Source organism: Geotrypetes seraphini, chromosome 10, assembly GCF_902459505.1.
Source record: "Geotrypetes seraphini chromosome 10, aGeoSer1.1, whole genome shotgun sequence".
Lineage (NCBI taxonomy): Eukaryota > Metazoa > Chordata > Amphibia > Gymnophiona > Dermophiidae > Geotrypetes > Geotrypetes seraphini.
Window position 1 is genome coordinate 37,049,332 of NC_047093.1, and position 21,142 is coordinate 37,070,473.

Here is a 21,142-nt window from a genome sequence, read left to right on the forward strand (position 1 = left end):
CGGTCTCGAGCCTCGCCTCTGAGGAGTCGTCGTTCGACCCCGCCCGAGACCGGAGCCTTGCGTGTCGAGGAACTCCGCCTCGACAACCCAGATCTTTTACGGTCCCCGATCGGGGAGAGTTCCCGTGCCTCCTCACCGAGGCGGAAGGGACGGGCCTCCATACCCCGTACCCTGGGGGGTTCCCCACGGGGGTCTCTTCGCCGGACGGTGTCCCCGACTCCCTCGAGGTCACGGGAGCGTGCCTCTTGGGGTTCGGAGTCCGGGGGACAGTTCGGGTATTCTCGCCAGGCCTCTCCTTTCGGCTCCGTTGAGAAGTCTCGGTCACCCTCCCCGCCTGCACGGACATCTTCTTTTTCAAAGTTTGTCCATGACATGGCGAAGGCTTTGGGGGTGGACCTGTCGGCGGGGTCACACTATACCACAGAGTTTTTGGAGGAACAGGATTCTCCTGCCCCTCAGCGGGAATCCCCCCGCCTCCCGCTTCACAAGGTCCTTCTTCAAACCTTGCTGCGGAACCTTGAGACCCCTCTTACAGTGGCGGTAGTGCCCACCAAGATGGAATCCAAATACCGGACCCTTCCCCCTAAAGGGTTTGACAAGGGGCAACTCTCCCATCAGTCGCTCTTGGTGGAGTCGGCTCTTAAGCGCACGCAGCCTTCTAGAGTCTCGGCTGCTGTCCCCCCGGGGAGAGAGGGTCGGACCCTAGATAAATTCGGCCGTCGTCTGTACGCGAATTCCCAGATGGCCACAAGGGTCCTCAACTATGCTTTCGCCTACTCTTCCTACCTCAGGTCCATGGTCAAGGATCTGCCGGATTTTCAGGGGGTGATTCCGGAGTCGCACAGGGATAAATTTGCCACCTTTGCGTCGAACCTGTCCCAGCTCAGATTCTATCTGTTTCATGCGGTATATGACGCCTTTGAGCTTGCCTCGAGGGTCTCGGCTTGTGCGGTAGCCATGCGCCGGCTGGCGTGGCTGCGGACCCTCGAGATGGACCCCAACCTGCAGGAGCGCTTGGCCAATCTACCCTGCGTCGGGTCGGAGTTATTTGACGACTCCCTGGATGCGGCCACCAAGAAGCTTTCTGAGCAAGAGCGCTCTCTGGCGTCTCTGGTTCGTCCAAAGCCTAAGCCGCCGGCTCAGAGGCCTTTTAAACAGCCGCCTAGGCGGTACCCTCAAAAATCCACACCGGCCTTTTCGAGGCCTCCACCCCGTCGCCCTACCCACCAGGGTAGAGGGGGACCCGCCAAACCCGCTGCGCAGGGGGCGTCCAAGCCGGCACCGTCTTTTTGACGGGATGAGCGGCCGGGGGCTGGCCCCCGCCGCGAGGTCGCTCGACCCCCTCCCCATCGGGGGTCGGCTCACGGCTTTTGCCAAGGCTTGGTCTGGGATTACGTCAGACGCATGGGTGCTCCGGACCGTCTCAGAGGGCTATTCGTTAAACTTCTCCAGACAGCCTACAGACATGCCCCCCGGGGCGTGCCCGTCCAATCGAAGCCAGTTGACCCTTCTCCGAGAGGAAGCCGGGGCCTTGTTGAGCCTTCGGGCGGTCGAAAGGGTGCCTCTCGATCAGCGAGGCCGGGGATTTTATTCCCGTTACTTTTTGGTCCCGAAGAAGACCGGGGACTTGCGCCCCATTTTGGACCTCCGGAAGCTCAACAAGTTCCTGGTCCGGGAGAAGTTCCGTATGTTATCGCTTCCGATTCTATATCCCCTGTTGGACGAGGGGGACTGGATGTGCTCCCTCGATTTGAAGGAAGCGTACACCCATGTTCCGGTGCATCCCGACTTTCGGAAGTTTCTAAGATTTCAGGTCGGGGATTTGCACCTACAATACCGTGTACTACCCTTCGGTCTGGCCTCGTCCCCTCGGGTATTCACGAAATGCATGGTGGTGGTCGCGGCTGCTCTGCGTTCCCGGGGGTTGCAGGTCTTTCCCTATCTGGACGATTGGCTGATCAAGGCCCCGACAAGGGAGGGTGTTATTTCAGCGACCCAACAGACTATCACGCTTCTTCAGGGTCTAGGGTTCGAGGTGAACTTTCCCAAGTCTCACTTGCAGCCGACTCAATCCCTCCAGTTTATAGGGGCCGTGCTGGACACGGTTCTCCTCCGTGCCTTCCTTCCTTCCCCTCGACTGGAGGGCCGGCAGGTTTCGCAACTGCAGGTAGTGTCGGCTCAACGCATGATGGTGCTTTTGGGGCACATGGCGTCGACGGTCCAAGTGACCCCATTTGCTCGGTTGCACCTGAGGATTCCTCAGTGGACCTTGGCCTCGCAATGGCGTCAGGACCGCGACCCACGGTCTCGACGTTTGACTGTGACTCCGTCTTTCAGACGCTCGCTCCGTTGGTGGACCAGCTCTACCAATCTGTCCGGGGGTTTGCTCTTTCGCGTCCCTCCGCATTGCAAGGTCCTGACCACGGACTCTTCGGAGTATGCGTGGGGGGCTCATCTGGACGGTTTACGGACGCAAGGCCTATGGTCGGCCACGGACCGTCGGTGTCACATCAACGTGTTGGAACTTCGTGCCATTTATCTGGCCGCTCGGGCCTTCGGTCACCTCCTGCACGATCGAGTGGTTCTCGTTCGGACAGACAACCAGGTGGCAATGTATTACGTCAACAAGCAAGGAGGGACGGGCTCTTGGCTTCTGTGCCAGGAAGCCCTGCGGCTTTGGACATGGGCCGTCTCTCAGAACATTTTCTTGAGGGCGGTTTACATTCAGGGGGAGCTGAATTGTCTGGCCGACAAGCTCAGTCGTCTCCTCCAGCCGCACGAGTGGTCGCTCAACTCCCGAGTTCTACGTGAGGTCTTCGACCGATGGGGGACTCCTCAGGTGGATCTGTTTGCTTCGCCCGAGTCTTGCAAACTACCCCTCTACTGTTCTCGGATGTACTCCCAGGACCGTCTCGAGGCCGATGCTTTTCTTCTCGACTGGGAGGGGAGGTTCCTTTATGCGTTCCCTCCTTTTCCTTTGATTTTGAGAACGCTGGTTCATCTAAAATCGACCAAAGCCACTATGATTCTCATTGCGCCTCGTTGGCCCAGACAACACTGGTTCTCCCTGCTTCTTCAACTCAGTGTCAGGGAGCCTCTGCTTCTGCCTGTCTTTCCCTCTCTGCTGTCTCAGAGTCGGGGTTCGCTGTTACATCCCAATCTTCAGTCGTTACATCTGACCGCTTGGTTCCTTTCCCCTTGACTTCGATTCCGGTTTCTCACTCAGTGCGGGAAATCCTAGAAGCCTCTCGCAAAGTCTCGACTAGGCTTTGTTATTCCCAGAAGTGGACCAGATTTTCTTCTTGGTGCTCCACAAATCACCTGGACCCAGGTTCAGTTCCTGTGTCTTCAGTCCTGGAATATCTGTTGCATCTGTCGAATTCTGGTCTGAAGACGACTTCCATTCGAGTGCATCTTAGTGCAATTGCTGCATTTCATCAACATCTCGAGGGTCGTTCCCTCTCTTTGCATCCTCTGGTTTCTCGTTTCATGAGGGGTCTTGTGAATGTTCATCCTCCTCTCAAGCCTCCCCCTGTGGTATGGGATCTTAATGTGGTTTTGGCTCAACTGATGAAACCTCCTTTTGAGCCTATCGATAAAGCTCTTCTTAAATTTCTCACTTGGAAAGTAGTCTTTTTGATTGCGCTCACGTCCGCTCGTCGGATTAGCGAGCTGCAGGCTTTGGTGGCGGACCCTCCTTTCACGGTGTTTCATCATGACAAGGTGGTTCTTCGCACCCATCCCAAATTTTTGCCTAAGGTTGTGTCTGATTTCCACCTCAATCAGTCCATTGTTCTTCCGGTATTTTTTCCGAAGCCCCATTCTCATCCTGGTGAAACGGCGCTTCACACGCTTGACTGTAAGAGGGCGTTGGCTTTTTATCTCCAACGTACTAAGTCTCATCGGAAGGTTCCTCAATTATTTTTGTCCTTTGATCCTAATCGGATAGGACATCCGGTTTCCAAGCGTACCTTGTCTAACTGGTTAGCTGCTTGTATCTCTTTTTGCTACGCTCAGGCTAGTCTCCCGCTCTCGGGTCGAGTCACGGGTCATAAGGTCCAGGCGATGGCAGCTTCGGTTGCTTTCCTCCGTTCTACTCCTATGGAGGACATATGTAAAGCTGCCACCTGGTCTTCGGTTCATACGTTCACCTCCCACTACTGTTTGGACTCCTTGTCCAGGAGTGACGGCCGGTTTGGCCAGTCGGTGTTACGTAACCTGTTTTCCTAAATTGCCATCTTCCCACCTGCCCTCTTTCTGGTTGGCTTGGAGGTCACCCATGTGTGAGAATATCATGCCTGCTTGTCCTGGGATAAAGCACAGTTACTTACCGTAACAGGTGTTATCCAGGGACAGCAGGCATATATTCTCACAACCCGCCCGCCTCCCCGGGGATGGCTTTTCTTTGCTGGATATGGAACTGAGGACCACGAGGTGGGGATGCGCCCTCTAGTGGCAAGAAGGCTAGCACATGCGTGGTGCAGTGTGCAAACTTGAAACTTCTAGCAAGTTTGCTGAAAAAGCTGTCCGCGCTGGGGCTCCGTAGATGACGTCACCCATGTGTGAGAATATATGCCTGCTGTCCCTGGATAACACCTGTTACGGTAAGTAACTGTGCTTTATATTAATAGGCTCAAAAAGAGTAGACTTCAGTAGCAATCTTTCAAAAAATATTTCTTCAAAGAAAAGTAGATGGAACAGCCTCCTGGTGGAAACAAATATAACAGAACTAGTGTTTAAGTCCTCAACGGGTGCTAGAATAGATGTGTAGAAGCATTTCTTTCATTCTTTTTTTTATCTCTGCCTGTCTTTCTTTCTCTATCCCTGCCACCTTTCTTTATTTCTGTCTCTATCCCCCTGTCTATCTCTTCCTTGCCCCCCCCCCCTGTCTTTTTGTCTGTATGTCTCTCTCCCTGGCTGTGTGTCTGTCTTTCTTTCTGTCTCTTCTCCCTTCCTTTTACCTCCCATGTCTCCCTGTCCAGCAGCTTTTTGGACTTGGAGATCTCCACCGGCTCAGGTATTTACATTATATTACATTAGAGATTTCTATTCCGCCATTACCTTGCGGTTCAAGGCGGATTACAAAAGATTTATAAATGGGAGTTACAATGGAAGAACAATTGTCATTTCTAGAGTTGCAAAGAGTAGATCATTTGTCATTTCTAGAGTTGTTAAGAGTAGGTGAAGTTAGGACTGTTTCAGGAATTTCTTGAAGAGTATAGTTTTTATTTCTTTTCTGAAAATCTTGTAGTCTGGGGTGGTTATCAGTAGGTTGGAGATTTGGTTATCTAGTTTTGCGGCTTGAGTGGCTAGAAGTTTGATTTTGGAGTAAGGGGGGGCACAGAGCAGGGCATAGGTAGAGGGCAAGGGTTGGACCAAATTTTGTGCCCACCTGCTTTGGGATCAGCTCCTCCCCATTCGAAAATAATTGAAGGTCTGGTTTGCCACTGCCTTTAATACCTCACAGATGCAAAGTATGTGGGGAAAAGAAGATGGCTGGTTTCAAAATGAAATGCTTATGCCTATTTTTGTGGGTCCAGCCAAACTCTTTTAGTGCTGTTCCCTGCTCCCCCCCTGTCCAGCAGTAGCCTTTCTCCTCTCCTTTTACCTCCCCCCTGTCAGTTCCTTCAGGAGTACTGCTCCCAGCAATAATCTTTCACTGGCCCGGTGCGGCAGTAACCGTACCCTCTGTCTGGGTTTCTGCAGCGCCTGCAACTGGGTGTCCACACCACCGTCCACTCTCTCTCCCCCTATCACCCGGGCCCTCTCCTCCTCCTACCATTGCTGGGGTGCCTGCAGCATCCCCTTTTGTTCAGCTCTACCTAATGCTTGAACTGTCTCCCTGTGTTCGAGTACCTCCCCTCCGCATATGACGAGGGCAGGTGAAGAAGAGGGAGGCCTGGACAACATCGTGAAGAGGAGGAGTGGAGGATAATGAGGCGAGTGTGTGACTCCGTGCGACTGGCCCTTGCTTCCTGCTCAGCTCCGTGGGCAGCGCTTGTTTGTTGTCTTTTGGGCCGCTACACGTTAGCAGCGCGGGGTAGAGCCTGGAAATTGTGTCGAGGGAGGGCGATATGGAAACCGGCGCAGGTAGAGTTCTACTCTACTGCGCATGCGGGGACACAGATTCACGGGAACACGAGAACTGAAGTGCGCATGCGCGCTAAGGGTATTATTATAGCAGATTCAAGACCACCTGGGATAAAAGAATCACTAGTGGTGAAGGGGGGGGGAGGGAAAAAAAAAATAAAAATCAGAAATCGACTGGTGTCTAAGGCTATACACCAGGAATTTAACAGACTGAGCCTTATGGTCCTTACCTGTTATCCTATGCAATGAGTAGCATCCCAATTTAATCAAATTTGTAAGGGCATGATTATAAAAGAAAAATACCTCCAAACTAACTTCAAGAATCCCGCTCACAAGCTCACTAATCATACACAGCATTATCAGCTTTCCTAGTAGGAGAGATGGCCGCTGGCATCGTGAACCAGGGCTTTAAAGGAGAGGAAGGAAGGAGAAATTAGGTTCTTACCTGCTAATTTACTTTCTTTTAGCTTCTCCAGACCAGTAGAGGTTAATCTTTATGAATGGGTATATATCCAATCATGACCAGCAGGTGGAGACTGAAAACAAAACTGTGGGACAGTATATAATATACTCCCTTCTCTATTTACATCAGTCTGCCGAATAGCCAAGCAGAACTAAGAACTGGAAAACAGAAAGAAAACAATACTCCGAACAGGAGTAACAAATAACATACCCAAATGCTGTTGGAAAATGCAGAGGAGAAATACCAGAAGGAAAATGTCCCCACAGCTCGCCAGCTAAGCCAGCCGAGCCACAGCCGCTGTTCTTTAATTCTCCCCGGCCCTAGAAAAATACTAAAACCCGCAGCAAAAAACAAAAACTGACCGCGAAACAGCCCCAACAACAACAACAACAGACAGGGTGGGGACCTCTACTGGTCTGGAGAAGCTAAAAGAAAGTAAATTAGCAGGTAAGAACCTAATTTCTCCTTCTTTAGCACTCTCCAGACCAGTAGAGGTTAATCTTTACGAATGGGACGTACCAAAGCAGTCCCTCACACGGGCGGGACCCCCAAAGGGCTGACACCAGACCACACACACCGAACACCGCGTCCTGACGCGTCAGAACATCTACCCGAAAGAGTCTGACAAAGGAATACAAGGAAGACCAAACCGCAGCCTTACAAATGTCCACTGGAGGCACGAGCGACGACTCAGCCCAAGAAGCCGCCTGACCCCGAGTAGAATGAGCTTTGAGAAACTCCGGAACGGGCTGCTGCCCCAGAAGAGAAGCGGAAGCAATAGTCTCCTTGATCTAGCATGCAATAGTAGCCCTAGAAACGCCAGCCCCTCTAAGAGGACCAGTCAGAAGGACAAAGAGATGATTTTATTTCCTGATCTCCTGGGTCCGTTGCACATAAGAGCGAAGGACCCGACCAACATCCAACTTGCTCAGCTGTCTTTGCTCAGAAGAGCCCTCCCAACTACCCAAGACCGGGAGGACCACAGATTGATTGACATGAAAAGGAAAAACTACTTTCGGCAGAAAAGGAAGGAACAGGCCTCAAGACAACCTGCTCCCTAGAAAACTCCAAGAAGGGAGCCCTACAAGAGAAAACCTGTAGCTCAGAAACACGCCTAGCGGAAGAAATGTCCACCAAAAAGACCGTCTTCAGAGTAAGGTCTTTCAAAGAGCAGCCGCCCAATGGTTCGAAGGGCGGGTGCATCAGAATAGAGAGAACCAGACTGAGATTCCAAGAGGGAATAGAGGACCGCACGGGAGGCCTGAGCACCTTGGCTGCCCGCAAAAAGCGAATCACATCAGGAATGGCTGTCAAACGCTGACCCGTCACAAACCCCCGAAAGGCTGACAAGGCCACAAGCTGAACCCGGAGAGAAGCCGAAGCCAGGCCTCTATCCAGGCCATCTTGCAAGAACTCTAGGATGTTAGGCACAGAAACGCGAAGAGAGACCACTCCCCGCACCTGGCACCACCCCTCAAAGAAGTGCCAAATCCACACAGAAGCCTGAGAGGTAGAAAGCCTCCAGGACCCCAAGAGTGTATAAATCACCCTATCTGAATACCCCTTCTTACCAAGGCGACCCCTTTCAAAAGCCAAGCCGTAAGACAGAAGGGAGACGGGTCGAACATGGGAATGGGACCCTGCGTCAGAAGGTCGTCCAAGGGAGGCAGAGGAAGAGGATCCGCCACCAGAGTGTCACCAGATCTGCGTATCACGGATGCCGAGGCCAATCTGGAGCCACCGGAACCACCAGACCCGGATGGCGAACAATGCGGAGAAGAACTCTGCCCACTAATGGCCACGGAGGGAACATGCACAACAGCCCCTCTGTTGGCCATGGTTGAACCAGAGCATCTAGACCCTCGGCCAGTCCATCCCTGCGACGACTGAAGAAGCGGAACACCTCGGCATTGCCACTTGTGGCCGTCAGGTCCATCAGGGACTGACCCCAAGCCTGCATTATCAACTGAAAAGCCACAGGGCTGAGACACCACTCTCTGTGATCTAAGATGTGACTGAGGAAGTTCGCCTGAACATTCTCCACCCCGGCCATGTGAGAGGCCGAGAGGTCCAGAAGGCGTGACTCCGCTCCAAAGCATGAGCCGAGCCGCCTCCTCCGCCACCTGAGCGCTCTTGGTGCCTCAACGATTGACATAAGCCACCGCTGTGGCATTGTCAGACCGGACTCTGACCGACTTGCCCATCAAGAGGGAGCGGAAGGCTAACAGCGCCAGAGGGACGGCTCTGGTCTCCAACATGTTGATCGACCAGGACGCCTCCTCCATGGACCAGGTGCCCTGAGCTGAGTGACCTAGACACTGAGCCCCCCCAACCGAGGAGACTGGCATCCGTGAGAAGCACCATCCACTGCGATAGATCCAGACTCATCCTCTGGACCAGATGAGAGGTCTGGAGCCACCAAAGAAGACTGCAGCGCGCCAAGCCTCGCAGAGGGACAGGGACCTCCAAACTGAGCCTCTGGGGTGACCATCTACGGAGCAGAGCATACTGAAGAGACACATGTGGGCCCGCGCCCACCTCACAACATCCAGGAACGCTGCCATCGACCCCAAGACTTGGAGGAAATCCTGCGCCCGAGGACACCGGGACGCCAAAAGAAGGCGAATCTGAGATTGCAATTTGCTTACCCGGGCCTCTGGAAGGAAGACCTTCCCCAAGGAGGTGTCGAACAGAACCCTAAGGTACTCCAGATGCTGAGCAGGGACCAACCGACTCTTGGAAAGCTTGACCACCCAGCCCAGTGACCGGAGAAACTCAACCACCCGAGCTGTAACTCGGGCGCTCTCCTGCAACGACTTCACCCGAAACAACCAGTCATCCCAGAAGGGGTGCACCAGAATGCCCTCTGACTGCAATGCCGCCGTGACGACCACCATCAACTTGGCGAACGTCCGGGGAGTCGTGGCCAGGCCCAAGGGAAGCACACAGAACTGATAGTGCAGACTCAATATTGCAAACCAAAGAAAGAGCTGAGGAGAGGCCCGAATGGAAACAGGCAAAGTAGGCCTCCGCCAGAGCGAGAGAAGTCAGGAACTCCCCCGGCTGAACCGCCAGAAGGACAGACTGCAGTGTGTCCATGCGAATAAAAGGGAATTCTGAGAGTCCTGTTGACCTCAGTTTAAACCAAGGATGGGCCGAAAGGTCCCCTCCCTTTAGGGCCCCATAAAGGAAATGGCGTACCAGCCGATACCGCACTCCTGAGGGGACACTGGACAACTGCTTTGAGATCTAGCAAGCGCTGAAGGGTCTGGCGAAAGGCTAGCGTCTCCCATGCCACCTGACATGGAGAGGCTAGATATGATCCGGCAGAGAGCGGGCAAAATTCAAGTACATAACCGTCCCGCACCACCACCAGGACCCACTGATCGGACGTGATCTTGGCTCACTTGGGAAACAAGTTGCGAAGCCGGGCACCCACGGGAGCCAAAGGGGGCGCCGGCAAAGAGACATCACGCAGGACGGGCAGCAGGGGAACCAGGGGGGGAACTCCCAGCCCCCCGACGGGCCCCCTGAAAAGACTGCATGCGCTAAGCCAACCGACCCCGGGGAAAAACCGGAAGCCTGGAAAGAAGCAGTCCCATGCCCCAGGCGAAACTTGCGAAATTCCCGCAGACGCCCCCGGGCAATGCCAACCCGAGATGCCGGGCGGGCACGGTCCTCAGGCAGACGGGGCACCTCAGAGTCCGTCAGAGTCTGAACCACCGGATCTAAGTCCTCTCTAAACAAAAAACAACCCCCGAAAGGGAAATTTTGGGAAGTTCAGTTTTGGACGCGGCAACCGCCGACCAAGCGCGAAGCCACAAGGTACAGCGTGCGGCCACCAAAAGTCCCAGACTTAGCAGCACCAAGTCACAAAGAACAACCGAGAGGAACGAGGCAGTCATCTCAAACTTCACCACCTCCTGATCCACTAAGGACCAGTCATTAGACTCACGATCCAGGACATGCTCAGACCACCGAAACACGGTGCGAGCCACCAGCCCCACACAAATAGCCGCCTGGACCCCCAAGGCAGAGACATCAAAATTATACTTAAGAAGTGTCTCTAACGTACGCTCCTCAGAGACCCTAAGAGCAGAACCATCCATAACAGGCACGGTATGCCGCTTAGGAAGTGCCGAGACCACCGCGTCCCCCATTGGCGAAATTAAGGTAGCCCTATCCCCCTCCAGGATGGGATACCCATGAGCCAAGGCGCACACCAAACGAAACGGCGCCCGTAGGCCACTGCGCCAACACAAAATCCCGAAAATCCTGACGCACAGGAAAAGAGCGGGAAACAGGACTGACCCCCTGAAGCAGAGGGGCCCCCATACGCGGGGTCTCCGGTGGCGCAACTTCAAAAATGCAGCACCAAGGAGACCTGCTACATCAGGTCTAAAAGCTCATCCCTCTGAATAAAAAGCGCACCACGGACACATCTGCTCTGGAAGACGGGAAACCCGCCGCCCTGCTGCCAACGGGCATCCCCTCTAGAGGATCCTGGAAGCCCGCCAAAGCAGCCAGGTCCTCAACCATGCCAACACGCTCCTCCGACCATCAATTCGCAATCCAAGCCCCCCCGCGGGCGCTTGGATGAGGGAGGAGGAAGAGGGGACGCCAAACGAAAAGAGGGAGGCAAAGCCATAGGGGGTGCGGAGGGAAACCACCCCCGAAACCCCCCAGGTGCACTTGGGACCCCCAATTGTCTGCACAAAGAAAGAAATTAAATTGGGGACAAAAAACCCCTGGGGGTCCCCAGGGACTCCCTGCCCCAGCAGGGGTCCCTGCTGAAACCTGCCCCTGTGTTTGCAATACAGGGGAAGGTCACCTGAGGTTGCAGACAAAATGGAGGGGCCAGACAGAGAAAATGGTGAAGTTCCCGCCAAAAATGCTCCCTCCATGGCCTGTAGCGGCTGAGAAGGCTGAACAGTCCCAGCCGCTAAAACAGGCAAGTCGGCATCAGCTGTCAAAAAATCAGCTGAGAGGGAATCCTTCGGGGAATCCCTCCGTGGGTGGTTGGGGAAGACCGGGCTTCCCCACTGCTCCCAGCCGACTCGCGAGGCACCATTGGCGGGGAGCTCTGGGCGCCTGCAGCCGCTGCCGACGGAGCTCCACCACCTCACCGGGCCAAACTACCGATTTCAGTCCGGCCGCGAGTGCCTCGCGGCTGGACCTAATTGTGTCCCACTCCCCCGGAGAAGGGCACAATTGCTCCATACGCGACCTAGCTAGAAACAAAGTTAGAAGAAAAAAAAACATTAAACTGACAGGGAAGCAACCCTGCAGACCGGCACTACCTCAGGATTTTTTTTTTTTTTTTTTTTACAGAACAGACTCCACAGGCTCTCGAAGCAATATGCCTTGCTTGATCTAGGGGGCAAGGCTTACTGCTGAGGCTCCTCTAAAAAAATGTGGGGAGGTGGAGGAAGTGGGGGGAGGGACCCCGCTCGAGACCCGCCGGGTTTGACACCCCCGAGGTCGGACGGACCCCCAAACAGGGCCCGCCCAAGCTCTGAACGGCCAAAAACAGGGACTAGAAACCCCCTAAACAAATTCCAACAGCCCTACCAAGGGAGATGGGTACAGATCACTCAACACCTGCTGGAGACTGAAAGAAGACTGATGTAAATAGAGAAGGGAGTATATTATATACTATCCCACAGTTTTGTTTTCAGTCTCCACCTGCTGGTCATGATTGGATATATACCCATTCGTAAAGATTAACCTCTACTGGTCTGGAGAGTGCTAAAGAAAAAGGGCTTTCGAGAAGGCTGGGAGGAGTGGTGGTTAGGCAGCCAGGGAAAGTGGAAAATATCAGAAGGAAGAAAAGATGATGGAAAAGAAGCTGAAGAGAGAGACAGGTGAAGTATGGTTTATTTATTTATAATTCACCTTTTTTTCCAAGGCGAAATACAACAGCACACACATACACACACATAGAAATCAAAACTCATCTCTTCAAAAAATACTTTCCAACATCTTAACCTCAACATAGCACTACAAAATACACACACGAACACCCCACCATAACTATACCTAAACATTGTACAACTCTCTTCATCAACCTACTATTCATCTACCATGAGCTCTAAATTTCTCCTGGAAACTTCCAGTCTAACAATTGTAACTTGATACATTCCTGATTCTATGTACTGTAATATTCCTGAAATTGTCCAGTCTCTTAATTTGTAATCCGCTTAGAACCGCAAGGCACAAGCGGAATAGAAATCTGTAATGTAATGTAATAATAGTACTTCACAGCAAAGGAAAACAAATAGCACTGAAAGAAAAATAGAACACAAGCAGGATAGTACTGGGAGGGGCCATAGGTATGATGGCACAGGAGGTACATGCAAACAGCACACAAGAGATTTGCTGTATACAACCGAGTACAGTACGGAGAGGGTGGTAGATGCCTGGAATGCCTCCCCGAGGGAAGTGGTGGAGAGGAAAACGGTGGTGGAATTCAAAAAAGTGTGGGATAAACAGAGGATCTCTAATTAGAAAACGAAGAATATAAACTAAAGAGCTAAGGCCAGTACTGGATAGACTTGCACGGCCTGTGTCCAATATGTGATGAGCTGGTGTATATTCTGCAAACAGGATGGTTGGATAGGTGGAGTGAACTTGGACAGCAACTTCAGCATTTGGAACCTAGGACAATATCAGGTGGACTTTACAGTCTATGACCCAGAAATATCAAAGAAGAGACAAGTTCATTTAATCATGTATTTTTAATGGATATAACTAATGGACAAAATGGATGGACTGTTCAGGTCTTTATCTGCTGTCATTTACTATGTTACAGTTGCATCCTCACCAACAGGTTTTGGGCTGTATTTTAAGTTCTCCCCTTGGCCTATGGTGGCCACCATAGGCCAAGGGGAGAACTTAAAATACAGGTCTATTGTCCGAGAGTATTTTAAATCTATAACTGTGTACCAAAACAACAACTAGCTAAACCAGCTGTTAGCACCATCCCATATTAGCAATGTGCTGTAAAGCACTGCACTTACCTCCCACTCTTCTAGATTCTGTATTGCCACAAAAATACAGCCAGTCACATAGCAGAGCTTCCAAGCTAAGTTATCTACATAACAAACAAGCAGCAGTTTTAGAACACTGTGTAAGTACAGCTGCTAAATATATCTGTAAGTAGAGTTACCGTTCATCCGGGTTTCCCCCGACATGTCCTCTTTTTGGAGGACTGTCAGTGTCCAGGCGTTGTTTTTTTTTTAAATTAGGAGAATTTGTGTTTGTTTGTTTGGCTTTTAAAACAACACATTGCCCGCCCTGCAAGCCCACTCAGCATATTAATGCATTCTACCTCCCCTCCGAAATCTGGATGTCATCTTCTCTTCTAGTCTTTCCCTCCCTCCCAACCACCCATGCCCAACGGCGGTCTTTCGAGACTCAGATTCATTGCCGGCAGTGTCAGTGATTGAGGGACCTGCTACCAACCGGCTCTTCTCTCTGCCATGCCCAACTTCCTGTGATGCAATTTCCTGTTCCTGCACAGGTGGGACGCAGCAGTGAGAAGAGTTCAGGAGTCGGCCCAGCAGCAGATGTCTCAATCACTGACTCTGCTGACAACATGTCAGGAATGGAAGACCACAGAGGGGAGGGAGTAGACAGAAATACCAGACTGCATGACAGGGAAAGAAGATATTGCTGGAAGGAAGGAAGGAAACAGCTGGCATGGATATCGGATGAGAGGGGAGGGGGCAGGAGAGATAGAAGTATGAGAGAGATTGATGCTGGGAAAGCAGTCAGCAGAGAAAGATGGAGGGAGAGACAAAAAGATATTGGCTTTAGTGTAGATGAGAGAGAAAGAGGGCAGATGCCATATGGAAGGGGGAGAGGGCAGGCAGTGGATGGAAGAAGCAGAGAGAGAGAGGGCATATGCTGGATGGAAGGAAGAGAGTGAAGAGAAGATTAGAAAAGCAGGAACCAGAGATGACAAAGGTAAAATATACTAGGTATGCCACTGTGGTCACTTCCTCTACTGGCACAGGCATATGGCTCAGTGTTGGGGGGGGAGGTTTGAGGGGGGGTTGGGGACAGGCAGGGTGAGACCAGGACAGGGTCGTATGTCCTCATTTTTGTCTTTACAAATATGGTAACTCTACCTTTAATGTAATGGAAAAATTCTCTGCCAATCAAATGTATTACCAAAAATTAAAAAAAACCTCTCGGAAACAGTTTTTCCAGATACAGCTCCAGCAGGTAATGGATTGAGGTGGAGGAACCACCAGGTAGTAAAGAACAGGAATGAAGTTCCATCACTTAGAAACATAGAAACATAGAAAGATGACGGCAGAAAAGGGCTATAGCCCATCGTCTGCCCACTCTACTGACCCACCCCATTAAGTCTGAGTACTAATGACCTAGTTCCTTAACTCGACCCTCGTAAGGATCCTACTAGGGCATCCCATTTATTCTTAAAGTCAATAACACTGGTGGCCTTGATCACCTGCTCTGGAAGCTTGTTCCAGTGATCTACAACCCTTTCTGTGAAGAAATACTTCCTTATGTCACTATCGAATTTCCCTCCTCTGAGTTTGAATGGATGCCCCCTTGTGACCGAGGGTCCCCTGAGAAAGAAGATGTCTTCTTCCACCTCGACACGTCCCGTGATGTATTTAAATGTCTCAATCATGTCCCCCCTCTCCCTGCGCTCCTCTAGAGTATAGAGCTGCAATTTGTTTAGTCTTTCTTCGTACAAGAGACCCTTGAGCCCCGAGATCATCCTAGTGGCCATCCGCTGAACCGACTCAACTCTAAGCACGTCTTTACGGTAATGTGGCCTCCAGAATTGCACACAGTACTCCAGATGAGGTCTCACCATGGTTCTGTACAGTGGCATTATGACTTCAGATTTGCGGCTAACGAAGCTTCTATTGATACATCCCATAAGTTGCCTTGCTTTGGATGAGGCCTTCTCTACTTGTTTGGCGGCCTTCATGTCTGCACTGATGATTATTCCCAAGTCTCTTTCTTCTGAAGTCCTAGCTAGTGTTTCTCCATTTAAGGTGTAAGGTTTGCATGGATTTCTGCTACCGAGATGCATAACCTTACATTTCTTAGCGTTGAAGCCCAGCTGCCATGTCGAGGACCAGTTTTCCAACGTAAGCAGATCCTGCGTCATACTATCCTGCAGATTGCTTTCACTTACTATATTACATAGTTTGGCGTCATCAGCGAATAGAGTTACTTTACCCTGAAGCCCTTGGGTCAAGTCTCTTATGAATATGTTAAAAAGGAGTGGACCCAGGACCGAGCCCTGTGGCACTCCGCTGGTCACCTCCGATGTCTCAGAGAGGGTGCCGTTGACCACCACTTAATGTAACATGTTTAAAGAAACCAAATAAAAGTAGCAAGAATTTAGAATAAGCATTCATTCTTTGAACTCCTAGGTTCACTCATGCTGCAGCTTATAGTGAGGTTCTACATATCTGTAACTTGTTATGAACATCTTAACTTGGCCCCAACGTTTTAGGCTCAGAATATCTGAAGTACAGCATGATGCACATTGACCTGGAGTCTGCAAGCTAAATAAGTCTTGTCATTCAAGAAAAATCTAAAGTAAAAACATTTCACAAGGATGTGGGTTGTTTTACACACTTATTCCAGTATTTGATATGTCACCATTCAGCAAACAGTGGCCACTCCAGTGGTTTACAGGGGTATATGGAAGCATGAACAATCAGATGGCAAGCCAGATGGATAGGCGCAGGTAGAAACCAAAAAACTGATAACCACTTAAGAGTGACTTCGAGTTATTAACCTGACAACTATGCAAAAGGTTGAACCAAAGACGCTTGGTGAAACCTGGGAAAGGAGGCAGAGAAAATCCAGCTTTTAACACTGCCTCAAAGTTAAGGAAAGGGGCCTCATAACACACCCTAAAAGGCAGCCAGTTACTGCTGCCAAAAGGAAAAGGCCATGGCTCGGTCTGCAACAACATACCAAAAAGGAAAGTATGCAAAAGAAAAACTCAAAATCTGTTCAGCAGATCAATAACAAGGTTCAGCTTACACACTGAAACACACCCTTATCTTCCAACCAGGGACATCAAATTTAGAGCATGCACCATCTGATTTCCAATCAAGGAATCTCTGCTGAGCTAGAACCCAATTTACTTTAGTCTCTTATCACACCACCCCAACTGTCTCAAAACCACTGTTTCAAGGCATTCTTAGTGTAAGCACGTGCCTTATTTTCTCATGGACAATGCCTCTAAATGGGTTAGTTTTATCCATTACTGCTAGGGAAGAAGATTTGTGTGCCAGTGCCCTTGAAATAGCTGAAATGCAAAACAGGGCTGAAGTAGTTTTGCTGGATGTATAGCTTTGACATTGCCTCAGCTTTACTTTTTTTTTTTTTTTTTTATTCTGACAAGCTGATTTTCTTATGGATGCATTCTGAATTATTTTTGCATTTTGTGCTTTGTCCTTGATACCTCTGTTTGAGAGGATTTAAGAACATAAGAATAGCCTTACCGGGTCAGACCAATGGTCCATCAAGCCCAGTAGCCCATTCTCACGGTAGCCAATCCAGGTCACTAGGACCTGGCCAAAACCCAAGGAGTAGCAATATTCCATTCTATCAATCCAGGGCAAGCAGTGGCTTCCCTCACAGTTGCTCAGTCATCTTCTCCTGGATGCATGTATTGAGGACTCCTTCCCAGCCAGTCTCTCTCTCAGAGCTCTTCCCAAGGACTTACCTTCCTGTCCCTCAGCCACTCTGGGAGGACAACCCCATCACTCACTCCCCTGGTCACTACACACAAATGCATCAGATCCCCTGCTGGTCATCAAGCTTGGAGTCATTCCAAACTCTAATGGGCAGGCAGGTCTAACAGGCTTACCAAGGGTTAGGCCAGAGATCAGCATTCTTCCCCTCAAGGGTTGCTTGACTCCCAGAGGAGCTTCTCTGCACCACTATATGACTATATGAAGATTGGTATTTGAACATTTAGTTTTGTGGAGGTTTTTTTTTCAGAGACCAATGACTTTGACCAGCCTCATTTGCATAACATGGTTGTGCTGAAGTATATGGGCATTTCTATTTCTGAGGTCTCTTTTTTTCTCAACAATTTTTGTATGTAATGCAGTAGTCTTAGCTTAGGGGGTCTCTATTATATTATTTCCCCTTTGGGTTGTTATTCATTAGTTTTATCCACACCAAGACAGCAACGAACCTCATTCCTAAGCCAGAGTATGATATCAGTCTCTCAGATTTACTAATAAGGCTTGCTGTAGTGCTTTCCTTGACTAATTTTTTTAAACACTTCTCTTGTGTTACTACAGGCCTTCATCACATGCTTCCAACCTTCCTTACTAATGCTGGTAAACAAGAACAAAGGATCCCAAACACATTCCCTGCCCCCACAACCAATACAAGCTGCAAACAGTAAAAAGCAAAACATAGGAATATCTTACCTGAGCTAAAATGAGCTGCAACAAAACCTAAATATGATATACCTAAAAAAACACAAAATAATAATAAAAAACAAAATCATCTCAAAAAGAATCATACTTGCAAAATCATGTTGTCTCATCTACTAAATAAAGATACCACGAAGTACTCAAAGCCATCACAATGGCCCTTATTCTACATACAACCTAATTATAAAAATTAGCAAGACATTATATTCAAAATTTGCTTGAGAAAACAAATAACACAACAGCAGACCTATACTGTAATTAATCAATGTGCATGAAATTTCTAGGTTTTGCAATCAATCTTTCTTGGCACTCCAGTACAATGATAGGAGAGATCTGTTTCACCCAACAGGATTGCTAGCCAACAAGGCAGAAAACTGACTAGAATAAGTGCAGGTTTTCTGCCAACTGCTGGCCTCTGAACTACGTGGAACTTCAATACCATGTGTTTTCACTATGGCTTGCCAAATTTCACCCTATTATTAGTTAGCACCTGTAGTCTAGTCCAACTGTGCTGGACCTGTGTGCTCCTTTATTTAGGTGAGAATTGCAGGGGATTTTCTGAGGGATGAGGTGCTTCTCAATAATTTGAGATATACAGTAGGCTGATTGGCATAAATTAAAAAAAAAAAAAAATCCAACTCTCTAATCCTTGCTAAGTTAGTGGAAAAAGCCATGTTAAATTAATTAAACGTTGGAAATGGTTGGATACAGTTCCGGTGTGCTACACGGGAAGAAGCACTCACATTTATTTGGTTAAAGCTTCTTCCTTGCAGCACACTGGAACTGTATAAAAAAAATAAATAAATAAAAGTACATCAAATTATAAAAGTGTTTAGTTGCAGTTATTGCTGCTAAATGTGGACCAACCAGTTATTAAGTTTAGGGGCCAGTTATTTTTTCACCTGGATGATATGGGTTTTAGATAACTGTTCCTTAACACAATTTTTGAAGTTATTATGTCACTTACTTATATGTGTTTACTCAGGTTCCCTTTGGTGAATATTAGATTTTGTTTAAAGATCAGAAACATTCAGTGTGACATATGCAACAGGAGGGGAAAATCAGGAGAAGGCAACATTTTTCCCCATCCCTGTATAATCCTTAATCTGACCATGGTAGGCAACCCTATCCATCTCCACTTTAGTTTTTGGCCAAGTTCCTTCTAAGAGCCTATTACATTGTAATACTGATTGAGGAAGAAGAAACATTAAGAATTACTAAAAGTAGACCCTTAAGCATTTTGGGGGAGGTCAAAGCATCACACCTTGATGCTAGAATATTACACTTCCCCCTCCATATTTGCAGGGGTTAGGGGCAAAGCCAGCCTGTGAATAACTTTAAGGCTGACTCTAACCCATTCTCACCTCTTGGACCCCTCCACAACTTATTTTTAAAGCCTGGTGGCCTAGCGGTGAAGCTGGGTAGAGGCAATCTTCCTACATGCCTGCCCCATGTAGAGTCATGGACATAAAATTTTGAGCAGGTGCCCTCTTGTGGCCGAGGGTGCCCTCTTGTGGCCGAGGGTCCCTTTCTCAAGGGACCCTCGGCCACAAAAGGGCATCCGCTCAAACTCAGGAAAATTTCATGGCGACACCAGAAAGTATTTCTTCACAGAGAGAGTGGTTGATCATTGGAACAAGCTTCCAGTGCAGGTGATCGAGGCAGACAGCGTGCCAGACTTTAAGAATAAATGGGATACCTATGTGGGATCCCTACGAGGGTCAAGATAAGAAAATTGGGTCATTATGGCATAGACAGGGGCTGGGTAAGCAGAGTGGGCAGACTTGATGGGCTGTAGCCCTTTTCTGCCGTCATCTTCTATGTTTCTAAATTGCTGCAGCGAGTTCCTACTATAGTCTTGCGACACCACGAGAACTCACTGCAGCCATTTATGTTTGCGGTTTTGCACAGGGCAGGAGTTTAAGAAGATCACTCCTGCCCCGCTTCACCGCTAGACCACCAGGCTTTAAAAAGTAAGTTGTGGAGGGGTCCAGGAGGTGGGAGTGGGTAAAAGTTGGCCCTAAGTTGTGGAGGCTTTACAAAATAAGTTGTGGTGAGGTCTGGGAGGGGAATAAAAAACCATGAATAAATCAAAGTCACGATCACATAATGAATCTGCTGGATCAAATCACTTCCTTAAGAACATAAACAAAGGATTATTCTTTTTCAGTTATAGAAAGAAAATAATCAACAATCCTAACTAACAGCAAAGTGAACACTGGATCTTAAGTCTAACTTTACAATGATTGTAACAGACCATGGAAACCTCCAGCCCACAGAACAAGCAAATATCATTACAAGTGGAATAAAAACACTACACCCTGTAACTAGGTTCAGAGAATCTTGGAAAAGCTGAAACATTTAAAAAAACACCCAAAAACTGTTAACAGCAGTTTCCCTACATTGGGAGAGTCTGCGTAGACACTGAAATCCCCCCAGAAACCTCAATCCAGGGGAATCCAACATCCCCCCAGATGCCTATTCTATAAAATTTAACAGGACAGAAGTCTCTGTAACGTAATCTACTAACTTTCCCCATTTTAGTTAGAACAACCTCCACGACACTAAAGAAGAATTAGAAACAAAAATAAAATAATCTCCCAACCTTTCTCTTGGCATCACTGACAGACAAAAAGAATAATTGGAAGGACAGGAATGAGAAGGACTTCCTATTCCTCTCAAAGATATAACAAGTTGATGACCTGATGGCTGGACGTACCATAAATGGAAATAGCTTTATTCTCTATAGAACAAATATTTAATGACCACTTAAAATCAGAATAAGATTTCTTGAAAATATGAGGAGAAAAACATAAGAATAGCCTTACTGGGTCAGACCAATGGTCCATCAAGCCCAATAGCCCGTTCTCACGGTGACCAATCCAGGTCCCTAGTACCTGGCCAAAACCCAAGGAGTAGCAACATCCCATGCTACCAATCCAGGGCAAGCAGTGGCTTCCCCCATGTCTTTTTCCATATCAGCCTATGGACTTTTCCTCTAGGAAATTGTCCAAACCTTTCTTAAAACGCCTGAAATTAATTCTAGGATGTTGCTTTATATACTAAAGCCCCCTTAGGCTATTTTTTATTGCCTGCCATGGCAATATTAGCTCCAACATTCATAGCAAAGCCACTC

General features: G+C 49.1%; 1 protein-coding gene across 3 annotated transcripts in view; it reads right to left on the reverse strand.

The window, feature by feature from the left end:
- The window catches only part of LOC117368042 (cytochrome b-245 chaperone 1 homolog), a 36,776-nt gene that overhangs the window by 8,146 nt on the left and 7,488 nt on the right, over positions 1-21,142 (reverse strand). For all 3 annotated transcript variants that reach the window (XM_033961289.1, XM_033961290.1, XM_033961291.1), the window contains 2 exons: positions 18,001-18,042; positions 13,573-13,646 (listed from right to left, as the gene is read on the reverse strand). In XM_033961289.1, coding sequence (XP_033817180.1) covers positions 13,573-13,646; positions 18,001-18,042 — 116 coding nt within the window. The remainder of the gene's footprint in view (positions 1-13,572; positions 13,647-18,000; positions 18,043-21,142) is intronic.